This window comes from Mustelus asterias, chromosome 16 (assembly GCF_964213995.1).
Source record: "Mustelus asterias chromosome 16, sMusAst1.hap1.1, whole genome shotgun sequence".
NCBI lineage: Eukaryota > Metazoa > Chordata > Chondrichthyes > Carcharhiniformes > Triakidae > Mustelus > Mustelus asterias.
This window is the reverse complement of record NC_135816.1, coordinates 76,013,234-76,034,563: the sequence shown is the minus strand read 5'-3', so window position 1 is coordinate 76,034,563 and position 21,330 is coordinate 76,013,234. Positions and strand designations below refer to the sequence as shown.

Here is a 21,330-nt window from a genome sequence, read left to right as displayed (position 1 = left end):
CAGGATCAGAGAGTGAAATTAATACATTTACTCACCAGGATCATTGAGTGAAATTAATACATTTACTCACCAGGATCAGAGAGTGAAATTAATGCCTTTACTCACCAGGATCAGAGAGTGAAATTAATACATTTACTCACCGGGATCAGAGAGTGAAATTAATACATTTACTCACCAGGATTGGGGTGAAATTAATACATTTACTCACCAGGAAAAGAGAGTGAAATTAATAGATTTACTCACCTGGATCAGAGAGTGAAATTAATACATTTACTCACCAGGATTAGAGTGTGACATTAATACATTTACTCACCAGGATCAGAGAGTGAAATTAATACATTTACTCACCAGGATCAGAGAGTGAAATTAATACATTCACTCACCAGGAAAAGAGAGTGAAATTAATACATTTACTCCCAAGGATCAGAGAGTGAAATTAATGCATTTACTCACCAGGATCACAGAGTGAAATTAATACATTTACTCACCAGGATCAGAGAGTGAAATTAATACATTTACTCCCAAAAGATCAGAGAGTGAAATTAATACATTTCCTCACCAGGATCAGAGAGTGACATTAGTACATTTACTCACCAGGATCAGAGAGTGAAATTAATACATTTACTCACCAGGATCAGAGAGTGAAATTAATACATTTACTCACCAGGAAAAGAGAGTAAAATTAATACATTTACTCACCTGGATCAGAGAGTGAAATGAATACATTTACTCACCAGGATTAGAGTCAAATTAATACATTTACTCACCTGGATTAGAGAGTGAAATTAATACATTTACTCCCAAGGATCAGAGAGTGAAATTAATACATTTACTCACGAGGATCAGAGAGTGAAATTAATACATTTGCTCATCAGGAATAGAGTGAAATTAATACATTTTCTCACCAGGAAAAGAGAGTGAAATTAATACATTTACTCACCTGGATCAGAGAGTGAAATTAATACATTTACTCACCAGGATTAGAGTGAAATTAATACATTTACTCACCAGGAAAAGAGAGTGAAATTAATACATTTACTCACCTGGATCAGAGAGTGAAATTAATACATTTACTCACCAGGATTAGAGGGAAATGAATACATTTACTCACCAGGAAAAGAGAGTGAAATTAATACATTTACTCAACTGGATCAGAGAGTGAAATTAATACATTTACTCACCAGGATTAGAGTGAAATTAATACATTTACTCACCAAGATCAGAGAGTGAAATTAATACATTTACTCACCAGGATTAAAGTGAAATTAATACATTTACTCACCAGGAAAAGAGAGTGAAATTAATACATTTACTCACCTGGATCAGAGAGTGAAATTAATACATTTACTCCCCAGGATCAGAGAGTGAAATTAACACATTTACTCACCTGGATCAGAGAGTGAAATTAATACATTTACTCACCAGGATTAAAGTGAAATTAATACATTTACTCACCAGGATCTGAGAGTGAAATTAATACATTTACTCCCCAGGATCAGAGAGTGAAATTAACACTTTTACTCACGAGGATCAGAGAGTGAAATTAATACATTTCCTCACCAAGAAAAAAGAGAGTGAAATTAATACATTTACTCACCAGGATCAAAGAGTGACATTTATACATTTACTCACCAGGATCACAGAGTGAAATCAATACATTTGCTCACCAGGATCAGAGAGTGAAATTAATACATTTACTCCCCAGGATCAGAGTGTGAAATTAGTACATTTACTCAGCAGGATTAGAGTGAAATTAATACATTTACTCACCAGGATCAGAGAGTGAAATTAATACATTTACTCACCAGGATCAGAGAGTGAAATTAATATATTTACTCACCAGGATCAGAGAGTGAAATTTATACATTTGCTCACCAGGAATAGAGAGGGAAATTAATACATTTACTCACCAGGATCAGAGAGTGAAATAAATACACTTACTCACCAGGAATAGAGAGTGAAATTAATATGTTTACTCAGCAGGTTTAGAGTGACATTAATACATTTACTCACCAGGATCAGCGAGTGAAATTAATACATTTACTCACCAGGATCAGAGAGTGAGATTAATACATTTACTCCCAAAAGATCAGAGAGTGAAATTAATACATTTCCTCACCAGGATCAGAGAGTGACATTAGTACATTTACTCACCAGGATCAGAGAGTGAAATTAATACATTTACTCACCAGGATCAGAGAGTGAAATTAATACATTTACTCACCAGGAAAAGAGAGTAAAATTAATACATTTACTCACCTGGATCAGAGAGTGAAATGAATACATTTACTCACCAGGATTAGAGTGAAATTATTACATTTACTCACCTGGATTAGAGAGTGAAATTAATACATTTACTCCCAAGGATCAGAGAGTGAAATTAATACATTTACTCACCAGGATCAGAGAGTGAAATTAATACATTTGCTTATCAGGAATAGAGTGAAATTAATACATTTACTCACCAGGAAAAGAGAGTGAAATTAATACATTTACTCATCTGGATCAGAGAGTGAAATTAATACATTTACTCACCAGGATTAGAGTGAAATTAATACATTTACTCACCAGGAAAAGAGAGTGAAATTAATACATTTACTCAACTGGATCAGAGAGTGAAATTAATACATTTACTCACCAGGATTAGAGTGAAATTAATACATTTACTCACCAAGATCAGAGAGTGAAATTAATACATTTACTCACCAGGATTAAAGTGAAATTAATACATTTACTCACCAGGAAAAGAGAGTGAAATTAATACATTTACTCACCTGGATCAGAGAGTGAAATTAATACATTTACTCCCCAGGATCAGAGAGTGAAATTAACACATTCACTCACCTGGATCAGAGAGTGAAATTAATACATTTACTCACCAGGATTAAAGTGAAATTAATACATTTACTCACCAGGATCTGAGAGTGAAATTAATACATTTACTCCCCAGGATCAGAGAGTGAAATTAACACTTTTACTCACGAGGATCAGAGAGTGAAATTAATACATTTACTCACCAAGAAAAAAGAGAGTGAAATTAATACATTTACTCACCAGGATCAGAGAGTGACATTTATACATTTACTCACCAGGATCACAGAGTGAAATCAATACATTTGCTCACCAGGATCAGAGAGTGAAATTAATACATTTCCTCCCCAGGATAAGAGAGTGAAATTAGTACATTTACTCAGCAGGATTAGAGTGAAATTAATACATTTACTCACCAGGATCAGAGAGTGAAATTAATACATTTACTCACCAGGATCAGAGAGTGAAATTAATATATTTACTCACCAGGATCAGAGAGTGAAATTTATACATTTGCTCACCAGGAATAGAGAGGGAAATTAAGACATTTACTCACCAGGATCAGAGAGTGAAATTAATACATTTACTCACCAGGATCAGGGAGTGAAATTAATACATTTACTCTACAGGATTCGACAGTGAAATTAATACATTTACTCACCAGGATCAGAGAGTGAAATTAATACATTTACTCGCGTGGATCAGAGAGTGAAATTAATACATTTACTCTCCAGGATTAGAGTGAAATTAATACATTTACTCACCAGGATTAGAGTGAAATTAATACATTGACTCACCAGGAAAAGAGAGTGAAATTAATACATTTGCTCACCAGAATCAGAGAGTGAAATTAATACATTTACTCACCAGGAAAAGAGAGTGAAATTAATACATTAACTCACCAGGATCAGAGAGTGAAATTAATACATTTACTCACCAGGATTAGAGTGAAATTAATACATTTACTCACCAAGATCAGAGAGTGAAATTAATACATTTCTCACCAGGATCAGAGAGTGAAATTAATGGATTTACTCACCAGGATCAGAGAGTGAAATTAATACATTTACTCACCAGGATTAGAGTGAAACTAATACATTTACTCACCAGGATCAGAGATTGAAACTAATAAATTTCCTCACCAGGATCAGAGAGTGAAATAAATACACTTACTCACCAGGAATAGAGAGTGAAATTAATACGTTTACTCAGCAGGTTTAGAGTGACATTAATACATTTACTCACCAGGATCAGCGAGTGAAATTAATACATTTACTCACCAGGATCAGAGAGTGAAATTTATACATTTACTCACCAGGAACAGAGAGTGAAATTAATGCATTCGCTCACCAGGAACAGAGAGTGAAATTAATGCATTTACTCACCAGGATCTGAGAATGAAATGAACACATTTACTCACCAGGACCAGATTGTGAAATTCATACATTTACTCACCAGGATCAGAGAGTGAAATTAATACATTTACTCACCAGGATCATTGAGTGAAATTAATACATTTACTCACCAGGATCAGAGAGTGAAATTAATGCCTTTACTCACCAGGATCAGAGAGTGAAATTAATACATTTACTTACCCGGATCTGAGAATGAAATGAACACATTTACTCACCAGGAATAGAGAGTGAAATTAATACATTTACTCACCAGGAATAGAGTGTGAAATTAATACATTTACTCACCAGGAATAGAGAGTGAAATTAATACATTTACTCACCAGGAATGGAGAGTGAAATTAATACATTTTCTCACCAGGATTAGAGTGAAATTAATACATTTACTCACCAGGATCAGAGACTGAAATTAATACTTTTACTCACCAGGATTAGAGTGAAATTAATACACTTACTCACCAGGACTAGAATGAAATTAAAACATTTACTCACCAGGATCAGAGAGTGAAATTAATACATTTACTCACCAGGATCAGAGAGTGAAATTAATACATTTTCTCACCAGGATCAGAGAGTGAAATTAATACATTTACTCCCCAGGATTAGAGTGAAATTAATACATTTACCCCCCAGGATCAGAGACTGAAATTAATACATTTCCTCACCAGGATCAGAGAGTGAAATTAAAACATTTACTCACGAAGATCAGAGAGTATAATTAATACATTTACTCACCAGGATCAGAGAGTGAAATTAATACATTTACTCACCAGGAAAAGAGAGTGAAATTAATACATTTACTCACCAGGATCAGAGAGTGAAATTAATACATTTACTCACCAGGATCAGAGAGTGAAATAAATACATTTACTCACCAGGAATAGAGAGTGAAATTAATACATTTACTCACCAGGATCAGATAGTGAAATTAATACTTTTACTCACCCGGATTAGCGTGAAATTAATACACTTACTCACCAGGATTAGAATGAAATTAATACATTTACTCACCAGGTTCAGAGAGTGAAATTAATACATTTACTCACCAGGATCAGAGAGTGAAATTAATACATTTACTCACCAGGATTAAAGTGAAATTAATACATTTACTCACCAGGAAAAGAGAGTGAAATTAATACATTTACTCCCCAGGATCAGAGAGTGAAATTAACACATTTACTCACGATGATCAGAGAGTGAAATTAATACATTTACTTACCAGGATTAGAGTGAAATTAATACATTTACTCACCAGGATCAGAGACTGAAATTAATACTTTTACTCACCAGGATTAGAGTTAAATTAATACACTTACTCACCAGGACTAGAATGAAATTAATACATTTACTCACCAGGATCAGAGAGTGAAATTAATACATTTACCCCCCAGGATCAGAGAGTGAAATTAATACATTTACTCACCAGGATCAAAGTGAAATTAATACATTTACTGACGATTAATAGAGAGTGAAATTCATACATTTACTCACCTGGATTAGAGTGAAATTAATACATTTACTCACCAGGATCAAAGAGTGAAATTAATGCATTTACTCACCAGGATCAGAGTGAAATTAATACATTTACTCACCAGGATCAGAGAGTGAAATTAATACATTTACTCACCAGGAACAGAGAGTGAAATTAATACATTTACTCACCAGGATTAGAGTGAAATTAATACATTTACTCACCTGGGTCAGAGAGTGAAATTAATACATTTACTCACCAGGATTAGAGTGAAATTAAATCATTTACTCACCAGGATCAGAGAGTGAAATTAATACATTTACTCACCAGGATCAGAGAGTGAAATTAATACATTTACTCACCAGGAATAGAGAGTGAAATTAACACATTTACTCACCAGGAATAGAGAGTGAAATTAATACATTTACTCACCAGGATCAGAGAGTGAAATTAATACATTTACTCACCAGGAAAAGAGAGTGAAATTAATACTTTTACTCACCAGGATCAGAGAGTGAAATTAATACATTTACTCACCAGGATCAGAGAGTGAAATTAATACATTTACTCACCAGGAATAGCTGAAATTAAGACCTTTACTCACCAGGATCAGAGAGTGAATTTAATACTTTTACTCACCAGGATTAGAGTGAAATTAATACACTTACTCACCAGGACTAGAATGAAATTAGCACATTTAATCCCCAGGATCAGAGAGTGACATTAATACATTTACTCACCAGGATCAGAGAGTGAAATTAATACATTTACTCACCAGGATCAGAGTGAAATTAATACATTTGCTCACCAGGATCAGAGAGTGAAATTAATACATTTACTCACCAGGATCAGAGAGCGAAATTAATACATTTACTCACCAGGATTAGAGTGAAATTAATACATTTACTCACCAGGATCAGAGTGAAATTAATACATTTGCTCACCAGGATCAGAGAGTGAAATTAATACATTTACTCACCAGGATCAGAGAGTGAAATTAATACATTTACTCACCAGGATCAGAGAGTGAAATTAATACATTTACTCACCAGGATCAGAGAGTGAAATTAATACATTTACTCACCAGGATCAGAGAGCGAAATTAATACATTTACTCACCAGGATTAGAGTGAAATTAATACATTTACTCACCAGGATCAGAGAGTGAAATTAATACATTTACTCACCAGGATTCGAGTGAAATTAATACATTTACTCACCAATATCAGAGAGTGAAATTAATACATTTACTCACCAGGCATAGAGATTAAAATTAAACATTTATTGTTCAGGAATAGGGAGCAAAATTAAAACATTTACTATACTGGATTAGAGCTTTAAATTACTACATTTGTGATACAGGAATTGAGAGTGCAAATAATACATTTAATTTTCAGACAAATGATCGACAGAGTGTAACATTAAATTAACATGCTTAACATCGAGTGTGAGATTAAACTAATAACATTTGAAATACAGTGGAGTGCTTCAGAGCCAATGAAGATAATATTGTTTTAATACTGAGTGATGGGGGGAGAGAGAACATTAATAGAGTTAAGGTATAAAGGAGTGATGCGCAGAGAAAGGTAATATGAGTACATTTAAAAGTACAGGGAAGTGACAGTGAGTAACGTTGATGCGTTTCAATATACAGAGTGACAGAAATAGTAAAATGGAATTTAAAACGTAAAGGGGGAGAGTAACAGGAACAGATTTAATCATGCTGCGAGTGACAAAGAGATCGATAACATCCTTGATTTTAGAATCACATCCCCAAGAATTGAAATAGGACAAGAAATGCGTTCTCGTTTTCGCCGAACAGTGTTCAAAATACTTCTCTCCCCGTCCAGCTCACCGGCTTTCTCTCAGTCCGGGGCTGCCGTTTCCTGCGAGCTTCCAGCCGCATTTAAGGCATTGGAGTTCGCGGAATCCAATTAAAAGACTTTGTTCAACCGGGCAATAAGCAAGCCTTGTTTCAGGAAGTTCATTCACTCTGTTTCCAGCTTTGTAGTTTGACCGAAAGAACAGTTCTGTTTTAGAGTGTGATAACCGTTTGTTAACTAGTGAATCTCTTAATCGAGACTGTGAAGGGTGCGAAGCCGGGGAGCACCTTCTCCCAGTGTGTGAGAGAGAGAAATAGAGAAGCGAAACAGAGGATTTTCTATCTGTGTGTGTGGGGAAGGGGATTTTCTATCTGTGTGTGTGGGGAAGGGGATTTTCTATCTGTGTCTGTATGAGAGAGATAGATAGGGAGATATGGAAAAGAGGATGCTCTGTGTCTGTGCGAGAGAGAGAAATAGGGAGGTGTGGAAAGGGATTTTTTGTATATATATATGTGTGTGTGTGTGTGTGTGTGAGTGAGAGAGAGAGAGAAATAGAGGGCGAAATCTTACCAAGAATGGCAGTGTTGGTTCTGGCGTAGTTATGGGGCCACCATTTCATTTTTCAGGGAAGGAGAGGCTGTCACCGAGTGCGGAGACCGGGCCATTCTTTAAAAACGGCATCCCGGTTTGGAAACAGGGGCTGGCCAGTGGGTTGCTCGCAATGAGCTCATTAGCATCTTTCAGGTGGGTGAATACCACCCGAAAGATGCTGCCAACCTGGCGTGGGCACTTAGTCCCAATTTCCTGTGTGTGAGAGAGAAATAGAGAGATGCGGAAAAGGATTTTGTATTTGTGTCTGTGTGAGAGGGAGAGAGATGTGGAAAAGAGGATTTTATATTCGTCTGTGTGGGAAAGAAAGAGAGAGACACAGAGTCGTGGAAAAGGGGATTCTGCACTTCTGAACTGTTCCATAAAACCCCCCATTTGACCATCTTTCTGGGATAGGTTGATGCCGGATGAAATTGCAGTTGGATTATTTTGCAGAAGGTTTTTTTTTGATGTATGTAATTTTCATTTTCTTTAATAATTAAGTAAGACTCGGTTGTCTGTAAAATCAGGCTTTGCACCGTAGGGCTATTTTAATTAACTTTCTCACCAGTAATAACCCCTCTTTGATGGGGAACTATTACTTTGCAGGAGCTGGAATGGGAATGTGAAAACCTGGGCTGTGTAACTGGGAGTGTTCAGCCCTGAGAAATGGGGAGCAGGAAGAAGATCCTGCAATGCAATTATAAGCAATAAATCAAACCAATTAAAGAAACTTCCATTATTTTAAATAACAACAGCGCCCTCGGCCCTTGTTCAATGTTATCTTTAGAATCCTTCAAAACAGTTCTGTATCCAGTGAGTGTGAATAAAGGTTTCAGACTGTGGACATGCTGTTGATTAATAAGCACTACAATTTATTTGTCTATTAGAAAGGGCCTGAAAAATCAACACACCAAGTCCTGAGAAGTGTAATTAGAAATGTTTAAAGGCAAATGATAATGGAGACTTGCCAGCTGGTGTATGTTTTTGTTGCAGGAATTTGTTTCTTGAGGATTCGGAATATGCTTGGACATATAGAAAGCACTTGTACATACGGAGATTGACACTGATGGCTCATTAGTGGGGATTGACCCATTTACAGCTCTCTGTCAAATATAATAGATTCTGGACAAGATGATAGCATTTGTAATAACACCAATAAACAGCAGCAACAGGGTTATATTGGGCAATCTGTTATCAGAACTGACTGCAGTTCCTGCCGCCAAAGAGGGAGCTGTGAATAAAGGGAAGGTGTTTATTCCGCCATCTCTCCCATTGTTATAAATCTAAAGGCCAGGGGAGATTTCAAGGATGAATGATGGCAGCAATGCACATTCAGATTTCTCTTTCTCTCTGAAATGGGGAAGTCTCCCTTGGTGAATGAGATGATGGAGGTGTGAGTGCATCATCTTAAATCAGAGCTAACTATTTGAATGTATTTTGTTGTAAAAATACTGCAGACCATCTGCGTTAGATTGTGACATTATTAAAAACTGAACAGAACGAGCCTGTAAAACATAAACAGAAAATGCTGGAAATACTCAGCAGCTCCAGCAGGAGGTGAATGTTTTGAGTGAAATACGATTCGATTTCTGTGAAGCTGAAAATCTGCTGTTTTTATTTCAGATTTCCAGCATCCGCAGTATTTTGCTTTTGTTATGCATTTAGAATGTGTGTGAGAAGAAATGTTTGTGTGTGTTAGACTGTATGTTAGAGTGGGCAGGATTCTCCGATTTGATTTGATTTATTATTGTCACATGTATTAGTATACAGTATTGTTTCTTGTGCACTATGCAGACAAAGCATACCATACATAGAGAAGGACAGGAGAGAGTGCAAAATGTAGTGTTACAGTCATAGCTGGGGGTAGAGAAAGATCAACTTAATGCGAGGAAGGTCCATTCAAAAGACTGATGGCAGAAGGGAGGAAGCTGTTCTTGAGTCAGTTGGAACACGTCCTCAGACACATATCTTTTTCCCCATGGAAGAAGGTGGAAGAGAGAATGTTTGGGGTGCTTGATTATGCTAGCTGTTTCTCCTGAGGCAGCAGAAAGTGTAGACAGTGTTAATGGATGGGAGGCTGGTTTCATCCACGACCCTTTGTAGTTTCTTGCAGTCTTGGACAGAGCAGAACCCATACCAAACTGTGTTACAACCAGAAAGAATGCTTTCTATGGTGCATCTGTAGCAGGCATGCCAAATTTCCTTAGTCTCCTGAGAAAGTAGAGGATTTGGTGGGCTTTCTTAACTATAGTCTCCGCATAGAGGGACCAGGACAGATTGTTGGTGATCTGGACACCTAAAAACATGAAGCTCTCGACCATTTCTACTTTGCCCCATTGATGTAGACAGGGGCATGCCCTCCACTACGCTTCCTGAAGTCAATTACTATCTCTTTCATTTTGTTGACATTGAGGGAGAGATTATTGTCGTCACACCAGCTCACCAGATTTTCTATCTCTTTCCTGTACTCTGTCTTGTCATTGTTTGAGATCTGACCCACTATGGTGGTGTCATCAGCAACTTGAAAATCGAGTTGGATGGGAATTTAACCACACAGTCATAGGTGTATAAGGAGTATAGTACGGGGCTGAGGACACCGATGTTGAGGGTGATCATGGAGGAAGTGTTTTTGCCTATCCTTGCTGACTGTGGTCTGTGGGTTAGAAAGTCTAGGATCCAGTTGCAGAAGAAGTTGCTGAGCCCCAGGCCACGAAGTTTGGAGATGAAACTCATAGGAATGATGGTATTAAAGGCTGAACTAAAGTCGATGAACAGGAGCCTGTCACAGGTGTCTTTGTTATCTAGGTGTTCCTGGGTTGAGTGTAGGGCTAGGGAAATGGTGTCTGCTGTTGCGGCGATAGGCGAACTATAGTGGATTCGGGCAGTCTGGCAGGCAGGAATTGATTCGGCCATGACTAACCTTTTGAAGCAATTTATAATGATGGATGTTAGAGCTACTGGATGATCGGCACATTGCCTGGCTTTTCTTTGGTACCGGGATGATGGCTGCCTTCTTGAAGCAGATAGGGACTTCAGATTGGTGTAAAGGGAGGTTGAAGATGTCTGTGACTAACCCTGCTAGCTGGTCCACGCAGGACCCGAGTGCTCATCTGGGTACCCCATCTGGGATAGTTGCTTTCCTTGGGTCGACTTTTGAGAAGGGTGCTCTGACATCGGCAATGGTGACCTCAGATACAGGTTCATCTGAGGCTTCCGGGATGGTGGGCGTGCTCTCGCTCATCTCTTGCTCAAAATGGGCATAGAATGCATTGAGCTCATTGGGGAGGGGTGCATTGGAGCCGGTCATTTTACCTGCCTTCACCTTGTAGCCCGTTATGTCTTGCAGACCTTGCCATAGTCGGCGGGTGTCCGTGTGGCTAGCCTGGGATCCTAGCTTGGTCTGGTATTGTCTTTTGGCATCTTTGATGGACCTCTGTAGATCATATCTGGCTTTCAAGTGTAGCCATGATGTGGAGATGCCAGCGTTGGACTGGGGTAAACACAGTAAGAAGTCTCACAACACCAGGTTAAAATCCAACATGTTTACTTGGTAGCAAAAGCCATTAGCTTTCGAAGCGCTGCTCCTTCATCAGGTGAGTGGGATTTCAGTTCACAAACAGGGCATATAAAGACACAAACTCAATTTACAAAATAATGGTTGGAATGCGAGTCTTTACAGGTAATCAAGTCTCAAAGGTACAGACAATGTGAGTGGAGAGAGGGTTAAGCACAGGTTAAAGAGATGTGTATTGTCTCCAGACAGGACAGTTAGTGAGATTTTGCAAGCCCAGGCAAGTCGTGGGGGTTACAGATAGAATCATAGAATCCTACAGTGCAGAAAGAGGCCATTCGGCCCATCGGGTCTGCACCAACCACAATCCCACCCAGGCCCTATCCACATATCCCTACATATTTACCCATTAACCTATGCATCCCGGGACACTAAGGGGCAATTTAGAATGGCCAATCAACCTAGCCCGCACATCTTTGGACTGTGGGAGGAAACCGGAGCACCCGGAGGAAACCCACGCAGACACAGGGAGAATGTGCAAACTCCACACAGACAGCGACCCGAGCCGGGATTCGAACCCAGGTCCCTGGAGCTGTGAAGCAACAGTGCTAACCACTGTGCTACTGTCCCACCCGAAGATCAGAGGCTTTAAGATAGTGTGACATGAACCCAAGACCCCGGTTGAGGCCATCCTCGTGTGTGCGGAACTTGGCTATCAGTCTCTGCTCAGCGACTCTGCGTTAACGTGTGGTCATGTAGGCCGCCTTGGAGAATGCTTACCCGAAGATCAGAGGCTTTAAGACTTGATTTCCTGTAAAGAATCGCATTCCAAACATTATTTTGTAAATTGAGTTTGTGTCTTTATATGCCCTGTTTGTGAACAGAACTCCCACTCCCCTGATGAAGGAGCAGCGCTCCGAAAGCTACTGGTTTTTGCTACCAAATATACCTGTTGGACTTTAACCTGGTGTTGTGAGACTTCTTACTGTGTTTCAAGTGCAGGTCAGGGTCACCTGACCTGAACGCCTCAGACCTGGACTTCAGCAAGCAGTGGATATTCCTGTTCATTCATGGTTTCCAGTTGGGGAACACACGGATTTGCTTCTTTGGCACACACTTACTGATGAAGTCAGTTACTGTAGTGGCATACTCGTTCAGGCTGGTCGCAGAGTTTTTAAATACTGACCAGTCCACTTACTCCAAGCAGCCCCATAGGAGATCATCCAATTCCTCAGACCAACATTGCACGACTTTCTTTGACAGATTCTCCCGTTTCAGTTTTTGCTTGTAAGCCGGGAGCAGGAGCACAGCCTTGTGGTCTGATTTACCAAAGTGTGGGTGGGCGATAGAGCGGTAAGCATTTTTGATATTTGTGTGGCAAATATCGCTTTACACCAATCTGAGGTCCCTACCTGCTTTAAGAAGACGACCAATCTCGTCTGTGTCTACCCCACTGCACTTGGCGTGTTGATATTCAGTGAGAACAGAGAATTTGACATTCTAGCCAAAACTCCATTCACTGCAGCAGCACCGGAGAATCCCAGCCACGAACAAGGATGGAGGTTTCAGTAAATGTGTGTGTGAGTGCGTTTGAGAGTGTGTTCATGTGTGTGTGAGAGAGTGTGTGTATGAGTGGGAGTGACAGTGGGTGTGTTAGAGTATGTGTTGTGGGTGTGTAACTGGAATGTGTTGCAGTTAGTGTATGGTGGGTGTGTTTGAGAGTGGGTGTGAGTGTGTGGGTGGGTGTGACTGAGTATATTAAAATGTGTGGGAGAGTGGATGAGGGTTTGAGTGGGTACATTAGAGTGGGTGTGAGATGTTATAATGTAACCAATGATAACACGCTGGGGGTGCATGGGGGTCATGGGGGTTTGGGTGGGGGTGTGGTTGAAAGGATTAGTTTGCCTCCTTGTGTGTGAGCATGCTTGTTTGTGAGGTGTGTGCGCCTGTTTCAATAGACTGCAAATAATCATTACTTTCCCTGTTCTATTTCAATGTTAAATAAATAAGCTGTTACCAATATGAACAATCGTACCATATTCACGCAGTACAGCATCAAAACCCCTTTACACTGTCAGCCCATTCTAGATCACACACATGAATATTCTCTCTGGATGTATTTCTGTCTCTCTCATAAATGTGTAAAAGCTCTCTCAAATATATGATGCGTTAAATATTCAACTTCATACATTTACACACTTCCAACATATGTATTTATCACGGACATTGATATGGATCTCTGTATTTAACACAAACATTTCTAACACACATGTTAAATCTCACAAACATAATTCTCAAATACAACAATTTCTCACTTAAGAAAAACATCATGTTCAACAACAAATATTCAGAGTGTTGGTTATTAGCAGATGAAAGTTCTGAATAGACCCCTTCACATCAAGCGTCAACCTCCATCCCCATCCCTTTTCTGATAAAGATGGCCGATTCTGTACAGTAGGAAGTCTAACAACACCAGGTTAAAGTCCAACAGATTTATTTGCTACCAAGGAGGCGAGGGAGGGGGTGCTCGCTCCCTCGCTCGCCCCCTCGCCATGTCGCTCGCCCCCCCGCTCGCCCCCTCGCCCTGTCGCTCGCCCCCCCGCTCGCCCCCTCGCCATGTCGCTCGCCCCCCCGCTCGCCCCCCCGCTCACCCCCTCGCCATGTCGCTCGCCCCCCCGCTCGCCCCCTCGCCCTGTCGCTCGCCCCCCCGTTCGCCCCCCCGCTCACCCCCTCGCCATGTCGCTCGCCCCCCCGCTCGCCCCCTCGCCCTGTCGCTCGCCCCCCCGCTCGCCCCCCCGCTCACCCCCTCGCCCCCCCGCTCGCCCCCCCGCTCGCCCCCTCGCCATGTCGCTCGCCCCCCCGCTCGCCCCCCCCCCCGCTCACCCCCTCGCCCTGTCGCTCGCCCCCTCGCTCGCCCCCTCGCTCGCCCCCTCGCTCGCCCCCTCGCCCTGTCGCTCGCCCCCCCGCTCACCCCCTCGCCCCCTCGCCATGTCGCTCGCCCCCCCGCTCGCCCCCCCGCTCGCCCCCTCGCCCTGTCGCTCGCCCCCTCGCTCGCCCCCTCGCCCTGTCGCTCGCCCCCTCGCTCGCCCCCTCGCCCCCTCGCTCTCTCCCTCGCTCGCCCCCTCGCCCTGTCGCTCACCCACTCGCCCCCTCCCTCGCCTAGCCCCTCGCCCCCTCGTCGCATCACCCCCCCCCTCGCTCACGCCCTTACCCGCCCCCTCGCCTCCTTGCCCGCCCCCTCGCACCCTCGTCCGCCCCGTCGCCCACCTCCTCGCCTGCCCCGTCGCCCGCCCCCTCACCCCGTCACCCGCCCCCTCACCCCGTCGCCCACCCCCTCACACCGTCGCCCGCCCCCTCACCCCGTCGCCCGCCCCTCGCCCCTTCGCTCGCCCCTTCACTTGCCCCCTCGCCCCCTCCCTCGCCCAGCCCCTCGCCCCCTCGCCGCATTGCCCGCCCCCTCGTTCGCCCCCTTACCCGCCCTCTCGCCCCCTTGCCCGCCCCCTCGCACCCTCGCCTGCCCCCTCGCCTGCCCCCTCGCCCGCCCCCTCGCTCGCCCCCTCGCACCCTCATCTGCCCCCTCGCCTGCCCCATCGATCGCCCCCTCGCTCGCCCCCTCACTCGCCCCCTCGCTCACCCCCTCCCTCGCCCCCTCGCCCCCTTGCCCGCCCCCTCACACGCCCCGTCCCCCCTCGCCCCGTCGCCCGCCCCTCGCCCCTTCGCTCGCCCCCTCACTCGCCCCCTTGCCCCCACCCTCGCCCAGCCCCTCGTCCCTTTGCCGCATTGCCCGCCCCCACGCTCGCCCCCTCGCCCGCCCCCTTGCACCCTCGCCTGCCCCCTCACCCGCCCCCTCACCCCGTCGCTCACCCCTCGCCCCGTCGCCCACCCCCTTGCCCCTTTGCTCACCCCCCTCGCCCCGTCCCTTGCCCCCTTGCCCCCTCGCCCCCTCCCTTGCCCCCTTCCTCACCCCCTTCCTTGCCCCCTCCCTCGCCCCCTCTCTCGCCCCCTCCCTTGCCCCCTCCCTTGCCCCCTCCCTTGCCCCCTCCCTCGCCCCCTCCCTTGCCCCCTCGCTCGCCCCCTCGCACGCCTCGTTCTCCCTCGCCCGGCCCCTAGCCCCCTCGCCCGACCCCTCAACCCCTTGCCCCCTCGCCCGACCCCTTGCCCCCTCACCTGCCCCCTCGCCTGCCCGCTCGCCCGCCCCTCGCATGCCTGCTTGCCTGCCCCCTCACCCCCTTGCCTGCCCCCTCATCCCCTCGCCCGCCCCGTCGCTGCCTTGCCCACCCCCTCAGTCACCCCCTCCCCGCACCCTCGCCCACCCCGTCGCCCGCCGCCACGCCCCCTCGCACGCCGCCTCACCCCCTCGCATGCGCCCTCGCCCGCCCCCTCGCCCGCCCCCTCACCTGCCCCCTCGCCCACCCCCTCGCCCGCCCCCTCACCTGCCCCCTCGCCCCCCCGCGCCACCGCTACCACTCACCCACCCCCTCACCCGCTACCGCGCCCTCTCGCCCGCCCCTGCGGCGCCTCGCCCGCCCCCTCTCCCGCCCCCTCTCCCGCCCCCTCTCCCGCCCCCTCTCCCGCCCCCTCTCCCGCCCCCTCGCCCGCCCCCTCGCCCATCCCCTCGCCCCCTCTCACCCCCCTGCACCATCTCACTCCCCCACCCCCTCACCCCCCCTTGCCCGCCCCCTGGCCCCCTCGATGAACCTCGCCTCTCGCCCACCCCCTCGACCCCTCGATGAACCTCGCCCCTCGCCCACCCCCTCGACCCCTCGATGAACCTCGCCGCTTGCCCACCCCCTCGACCCCTCGATGAACCTCGCCCCTCGCCCACCCCCTCGACCCCTCGATGAACCTCGCCCCTCGCCCACCCCCTCGCCCACCCCCTCGCCCCCTCACCCCTCGCCCCCTCACCACCTCGCCCGCCCCTTCGCCCCTTCGCCTGCCCCCTCGCCTGCCCCTTCACCCCCTCACTTGCTCACACCCTTGCCCCCTAGCTCGCCCCCTCACCCGCACCTTCGCCTGCCCCCTGGCCCACGCCCTCGCACGCTCGCCCGCCCCCCCTGCTCCCTCGCCCACCCCCTTGCCCACCCACTCGCCTCCTCGCCCGCCCCCCCGCCCCCTCGCCCACTTGTCCGCAACCTCGCCCGACCCCTCACCCCCTTGCCCGACCCCTCAAATCCTCGCCCGACCCCTCGCCCCCTCACCTGCCCCCTCGCCCGGCCGCTGACATGCCCCCTCGTCCCCTCGCCCGCCCCCTCACCCCTTCACCTGCCCCCTCGCCCCTTCACCTGCCCCCTCACCCCTTCACCTGCCCCCTCACCCCTTCACCTGCCCCCTCGGTCCTTCGCCTGCACCCTCGCCTGCCCCTTCGCCCCCTTGCTTGCCCACCCCTCACACCCTCGCCCGCCCTCACCCCCCCTCGCACGCCCCTCACCCTCCCTCACCCCCTCGCCCGATCCCTCACCCTCTCGCCTGCCCCCTCGCCCGCCCCCTCGCCCACCCCCTCACCCCCCCTACGTGCCCACTCACCCCGTCTCCTGCCCCCTCACCCGCCACTTACCCCCTCGCCCACCCTCTCACCCATCCCTTACCCCCTCGCCCGCCCTCTCGCCCCCTCGCCCGCCCCCTCTCCCACCATGTGCCCCCTCGCCCGCCCCGCAGCCCCCGCCCGTGCCCACACCCGCCCCTGCACGCCCTCGCACGCCCTCTTGCCTGCCCCCTTGCCCGTCGCCCCCTCGCTCGCCACCCAGCCCCCTTACCCCCTCGCCCGTCCCCTCGCCCGCCCCCTCGCCACCTCGCCCGCCCCCTCACACCCTCGCCCCCACGCCCGCCCCCACGCCCACCGCTCGCCCGCCCCCTCACCCGCCCCTCGCCCGCCCCCTCGCGACCCTGTGACGCCTCGCCCACCCAGCGCACCCTCGCCTGCCCCCGCACCCCCTCGCCCGCCCCCTCTCCCGCCCGCTCACCCGCCCCCTTGCCCGCCCCCTCGCCCCCGCCCCCTTGCTCGCTCGCTCGCCCCCTCGCCCGCCCCTCGCCTGCGCCCTTGCCCCCTCATGCGCCCCTCGTCCCCTCACCCGCCCCCTCGCCCCCCGCCCCCCCCCTCACCTCCTCGCCCACCCACTCGCCCCCACACCCCCTCACCCGACTCTCGGCCCCTCGTCTGCCCCCTCATCTGCCCCCTCGCCCACCCGCTGACACGCCCCCACACCCCCGCACCCGCCCCTTCGCCTGCCCCCTCACCCCTTCGCCTGCCTGCTTGCCTGTCCCTTCGCCCCCTCACTCACCCGCCCCCTCGCCCCCCCTCGCCCGCCCCGTTGCCCCCACGCCCGCTCCCCGCCCCCTCTTCGGCCCCCTCCCCCACCCCCTTGCTCCCCCGCCCGCCACCTCGCCCACCCACTCGCCCGCCCCCTTGACCCCCGCCACCTCATCCGACCCCTCGCCCCTCGCCCTTCCCCTCATTCTCCCCACCGACCGCCCCCTCACCCGCCCTCCCACCCCGTCGCCCGCGCCCTCACTCGCCCCCTCGACCGCCGCCTTGCCCGTCGCATCGCCCGCCCACTCGCCCACCGCCTCGCCCATCCCCTTGCCCCCTCGCCTGCCCGCCCGCACCCACGCCCGCCCCCTCGACCGCCACCTCGCCCGCCCCCTTGCCGCCTCGCCCACCCCCTCGCCCCCCTCACCCCACCTCGCCCACCTACTCGCCCGCTCGCCCGCCCCCTTGCCCACCCCCTCACCCCCTCGCCCCACCCCCTCGACCCGCCCCTCACCCCCGCCCCCTCGCCCGCCGCCTCGTCCCCCCGTCCGCCCTCGCGGCCCCACTTCGCCCCCTCGCCCACCCCCACGCCCACTACCTCGCCCCCTCGACCCTTCGTCCCACTCTCAGCCCCTCGTCCGCCCCCTCGTCCACCCCCTTGCCACCCCGCCTGCCCCCGCAGCCCCACTTCACCCCCTCGACCCCTCGTCCGCCCCCTCGTCCGCCCCCTCGTCTGCCCCCGCGACCGCCCCGCGACTCCTCGCCCGCCCCCTCGCCCCCTCGCCCACCCCCTGACACGTCCCCATGCCCCCGTGCCCACCCCCTCAACCCTTCGCCTGCCCCCTCGACTGCCGCTTCGCCCCCTCACTAGCCCACCCCCTCGCCTGCTCGTCTGCTTCCTTGCCCCCCCCTGCCCCCTCGCCCGCCGCCTCGCCCGCCGCCTCGCCCGCCGCCTCGCCCGTCCCCTCGACCCCTCGCCCGCCCACTCGCCCACCCCTCGCCTGCCCCCTTGCCCGCCCCCTCGCCCATCCCCTCGCCCCCTCGCCCGCCCCTCGCCGCCTCACCCACCCCCTCACCCCCACGCCCGCCCCCTCGTCTGCCCCCTTGCCCACCCCCTTGCTGCCCCGCCCATGCCCTCACCCCCTCGCCACCCACTCGCCCCCTCGCCCGCCTCCTCGCCCGACCACTCGCCTGACCCCTCACCCGCCCCCTCGCCTGCCCCCTCACCCGCCACGTCGACCCGCCACTCGCCCCCCACCCCCTCGCCCGCCGCCGCGGCCCCACTTCGCACCCTCGCCCACCCCCACGCCCGCTCCCTCGCCCCCTCGTCCAACCCTCAGCTCTTCGTCCGCCCCCTCGCCCGCCCCCTCGCCCCTTCGCCCACCCCCTCGCCCCCATGCCTGCCCCCTCGTCCCCTCGCCCGCCCCTTCGCACCCTCGCCCGCCACCTCACCCGCCCACTCGCCCGTCGCCTCACCCACCCTCTCGCCCTATCTCCTGCCCCCTCGACCCTCACCCGCCCCCTCGTCCGCCCCCTCGTCCACCCCCTCGCCCGCCCCCTCTCCCGCCCGCTCGCCTGCCCCCTCGCCCGCCCCTCGCCCGCCGTCTCTCCCACTGCCTCGCCCACCCCCAAGCCCGCCCCCTCACCCACCCCCTCGCCCCCTCGACCCTCGCCCGCCCCCTCCACCCTCGCCCGCCCCCTCGCACTCTACCCCGCCCTCCCGCCCCGTCGCCCGCTCCCTCGCTCGCCCCCGCGCCCACCCCTTCGCCACCTCACCCACCCCCTCACCCCAGGCCCCTCTCGCTGCCCCCTCACACCCTCGCCCCCTCGCCCGCCCCCTCGCCCGCCCCCTCGCCCACCCCCTCACCCACCCCCTCGCCCGCCCCCTCGCCCCGTCGCCCTCCCCTCGCCCCGTCGCCCGCCCCTCGCCCCTTCGCTCGCCCCCTCAGTTGCCCCCTCGTTCGCCCCCTTGCTCGCCCCCTCGCTCACCCCCTCGCTCGCCCCCTCGCTCGCCCCCTCCCTCGCCCCCTCCCTCACCCCCTCCCCTACCCTCGCCCCATCCCTCGCCCCATCCCTCGCCCCATCCCTCGCCCCCTCCCTCGCCCCCTCCCTCGCCCCGTCCCTCACCCCCTCCCTCGCCCCCCTCCCTCGCCTCCATCCCTCGCCACCTCACCCTTGCCCCCTCGCTCGCCCCCTCGCCTGTCTTCCCTCGTCTGACCTCTCGCCCCCTCGCCCGACCCATTGCCCCCTTGCCCACTCCCTCACACCCTCGCCCGCCTGCTCACGCCCTTGCGTGCCCCCTCGCCCGCCCCCTCGCCCGCCCCCTCGCCCGAATCCTGAATCTGAGTCCATCACTAACAGTGATGGAAGGTGAAGCAGATAGTCTAACATGGTGATCAAGAATCACTGGGGGTCCTTTTGATTAGGTGTGAAGAATTGGCCTCTGATTTTAATGGGGTTGTTATGTGTTTATCCACCCAGGCGACAGACAGCGGAAGAGAGAGAGGCCGAGAGACAGCAGGCCAACAGACTGATGTTACAACTGCAACATGATGCCTTTCAGAAATCACTCAACGATTCCATCCAGCCTGACCCTCTGTGCCTGCATAACTCGTCTTTGTACGCATTGCAGAACCTGCAGCCCTGGGCCGAAGATAATGGCAAAATCCCAGTCGTCACCTCCTTAGTGTGAGTCTTAAAGGGGTGAACACAATCCGAGATGGACTTTCCAGGATATTTATTTGTGTTTTATTTTTCCCCAACCCTTTACAAGTTGAATTCTGGTGAAAAATGGGTCAGAGAATCTCACCAAGGTGGGGACAGACTCATAACTGAACTGTGTTTGAAGCCGGGGTGGGGGGTTGATATAAGCGACAAAGCATCCCCGAGAAACATTTACACAGCAGCAATAGTTATAAAAGCCTCCTTTAAGACTGGGAAATTGGAGAGGGGAATTACAGGCGACAGACTTGTGATTTACTCTGAATCCTGATACATGAGCTGCTGTCAAATCTTCCAGAAGATTAAGAGGTTTTTTTTGTTAATAATTATATATTTTTAAATAACCCCTCAGGAAAAAAAAAGGAGGAATTCAAAAGAAGTCTTTTGCTGACTTGAAGCATTGGAAATATGAAAGTAACTTCTCCTTTAGAGCATTGCTGGTCACAGGACAGATTAGAAATCGCTGTGACACCAATTTCAACCTCTTGTGGGTGTGGAACTTTGACACGTATCATCCTTTCTGATTGGGGCACTGCAGGCCTCTCGCCACTTCTCACTTCAGCCCCAGGCAGAGGCAGAAGCCCTTGAGAAGCAGAACTCGCTGAGAAAATCAAGGGTCAAGCTAGAGCGCACTAACCTAGATATCTTATTGGACAGTGTGAGAGTTCAAGGAACTTTATTAATATCATGTCTTCATCAAGGAATACAGCAACTTCCAATTTCTGTTATTATTGCTAAGTCTT

The 21,330-nt window shown here is 50.5% G+C and overlaps 1 protein-coding gene across 2 annotated transcripts in view; it reads left to right on the top strand.

Annotated features, from left to right (window-relative positions):
* Positions 1–20,558, top strand: part of LOC144505533 (T-cell leukemia homeobox protein 3-like) — a 194,437-nt gene extending 173,879 nt beyond the window's left edge. For both annotated transcript variants that reach the window (XM_078231660.1, XM_078231659.1), the window contains one exon: positions 20,348–20,558. In XM_078231660.1, coding sequence (XP_078087786.1) covers positions 20,348–20,558 — 211 coding nt within the window. The remainder of the gene's footprint in view (positions 1–20,347) is intronic.
* The last annotated feature ends 772 nt before the right edge of the window (positions 20,559–21,330 follow it).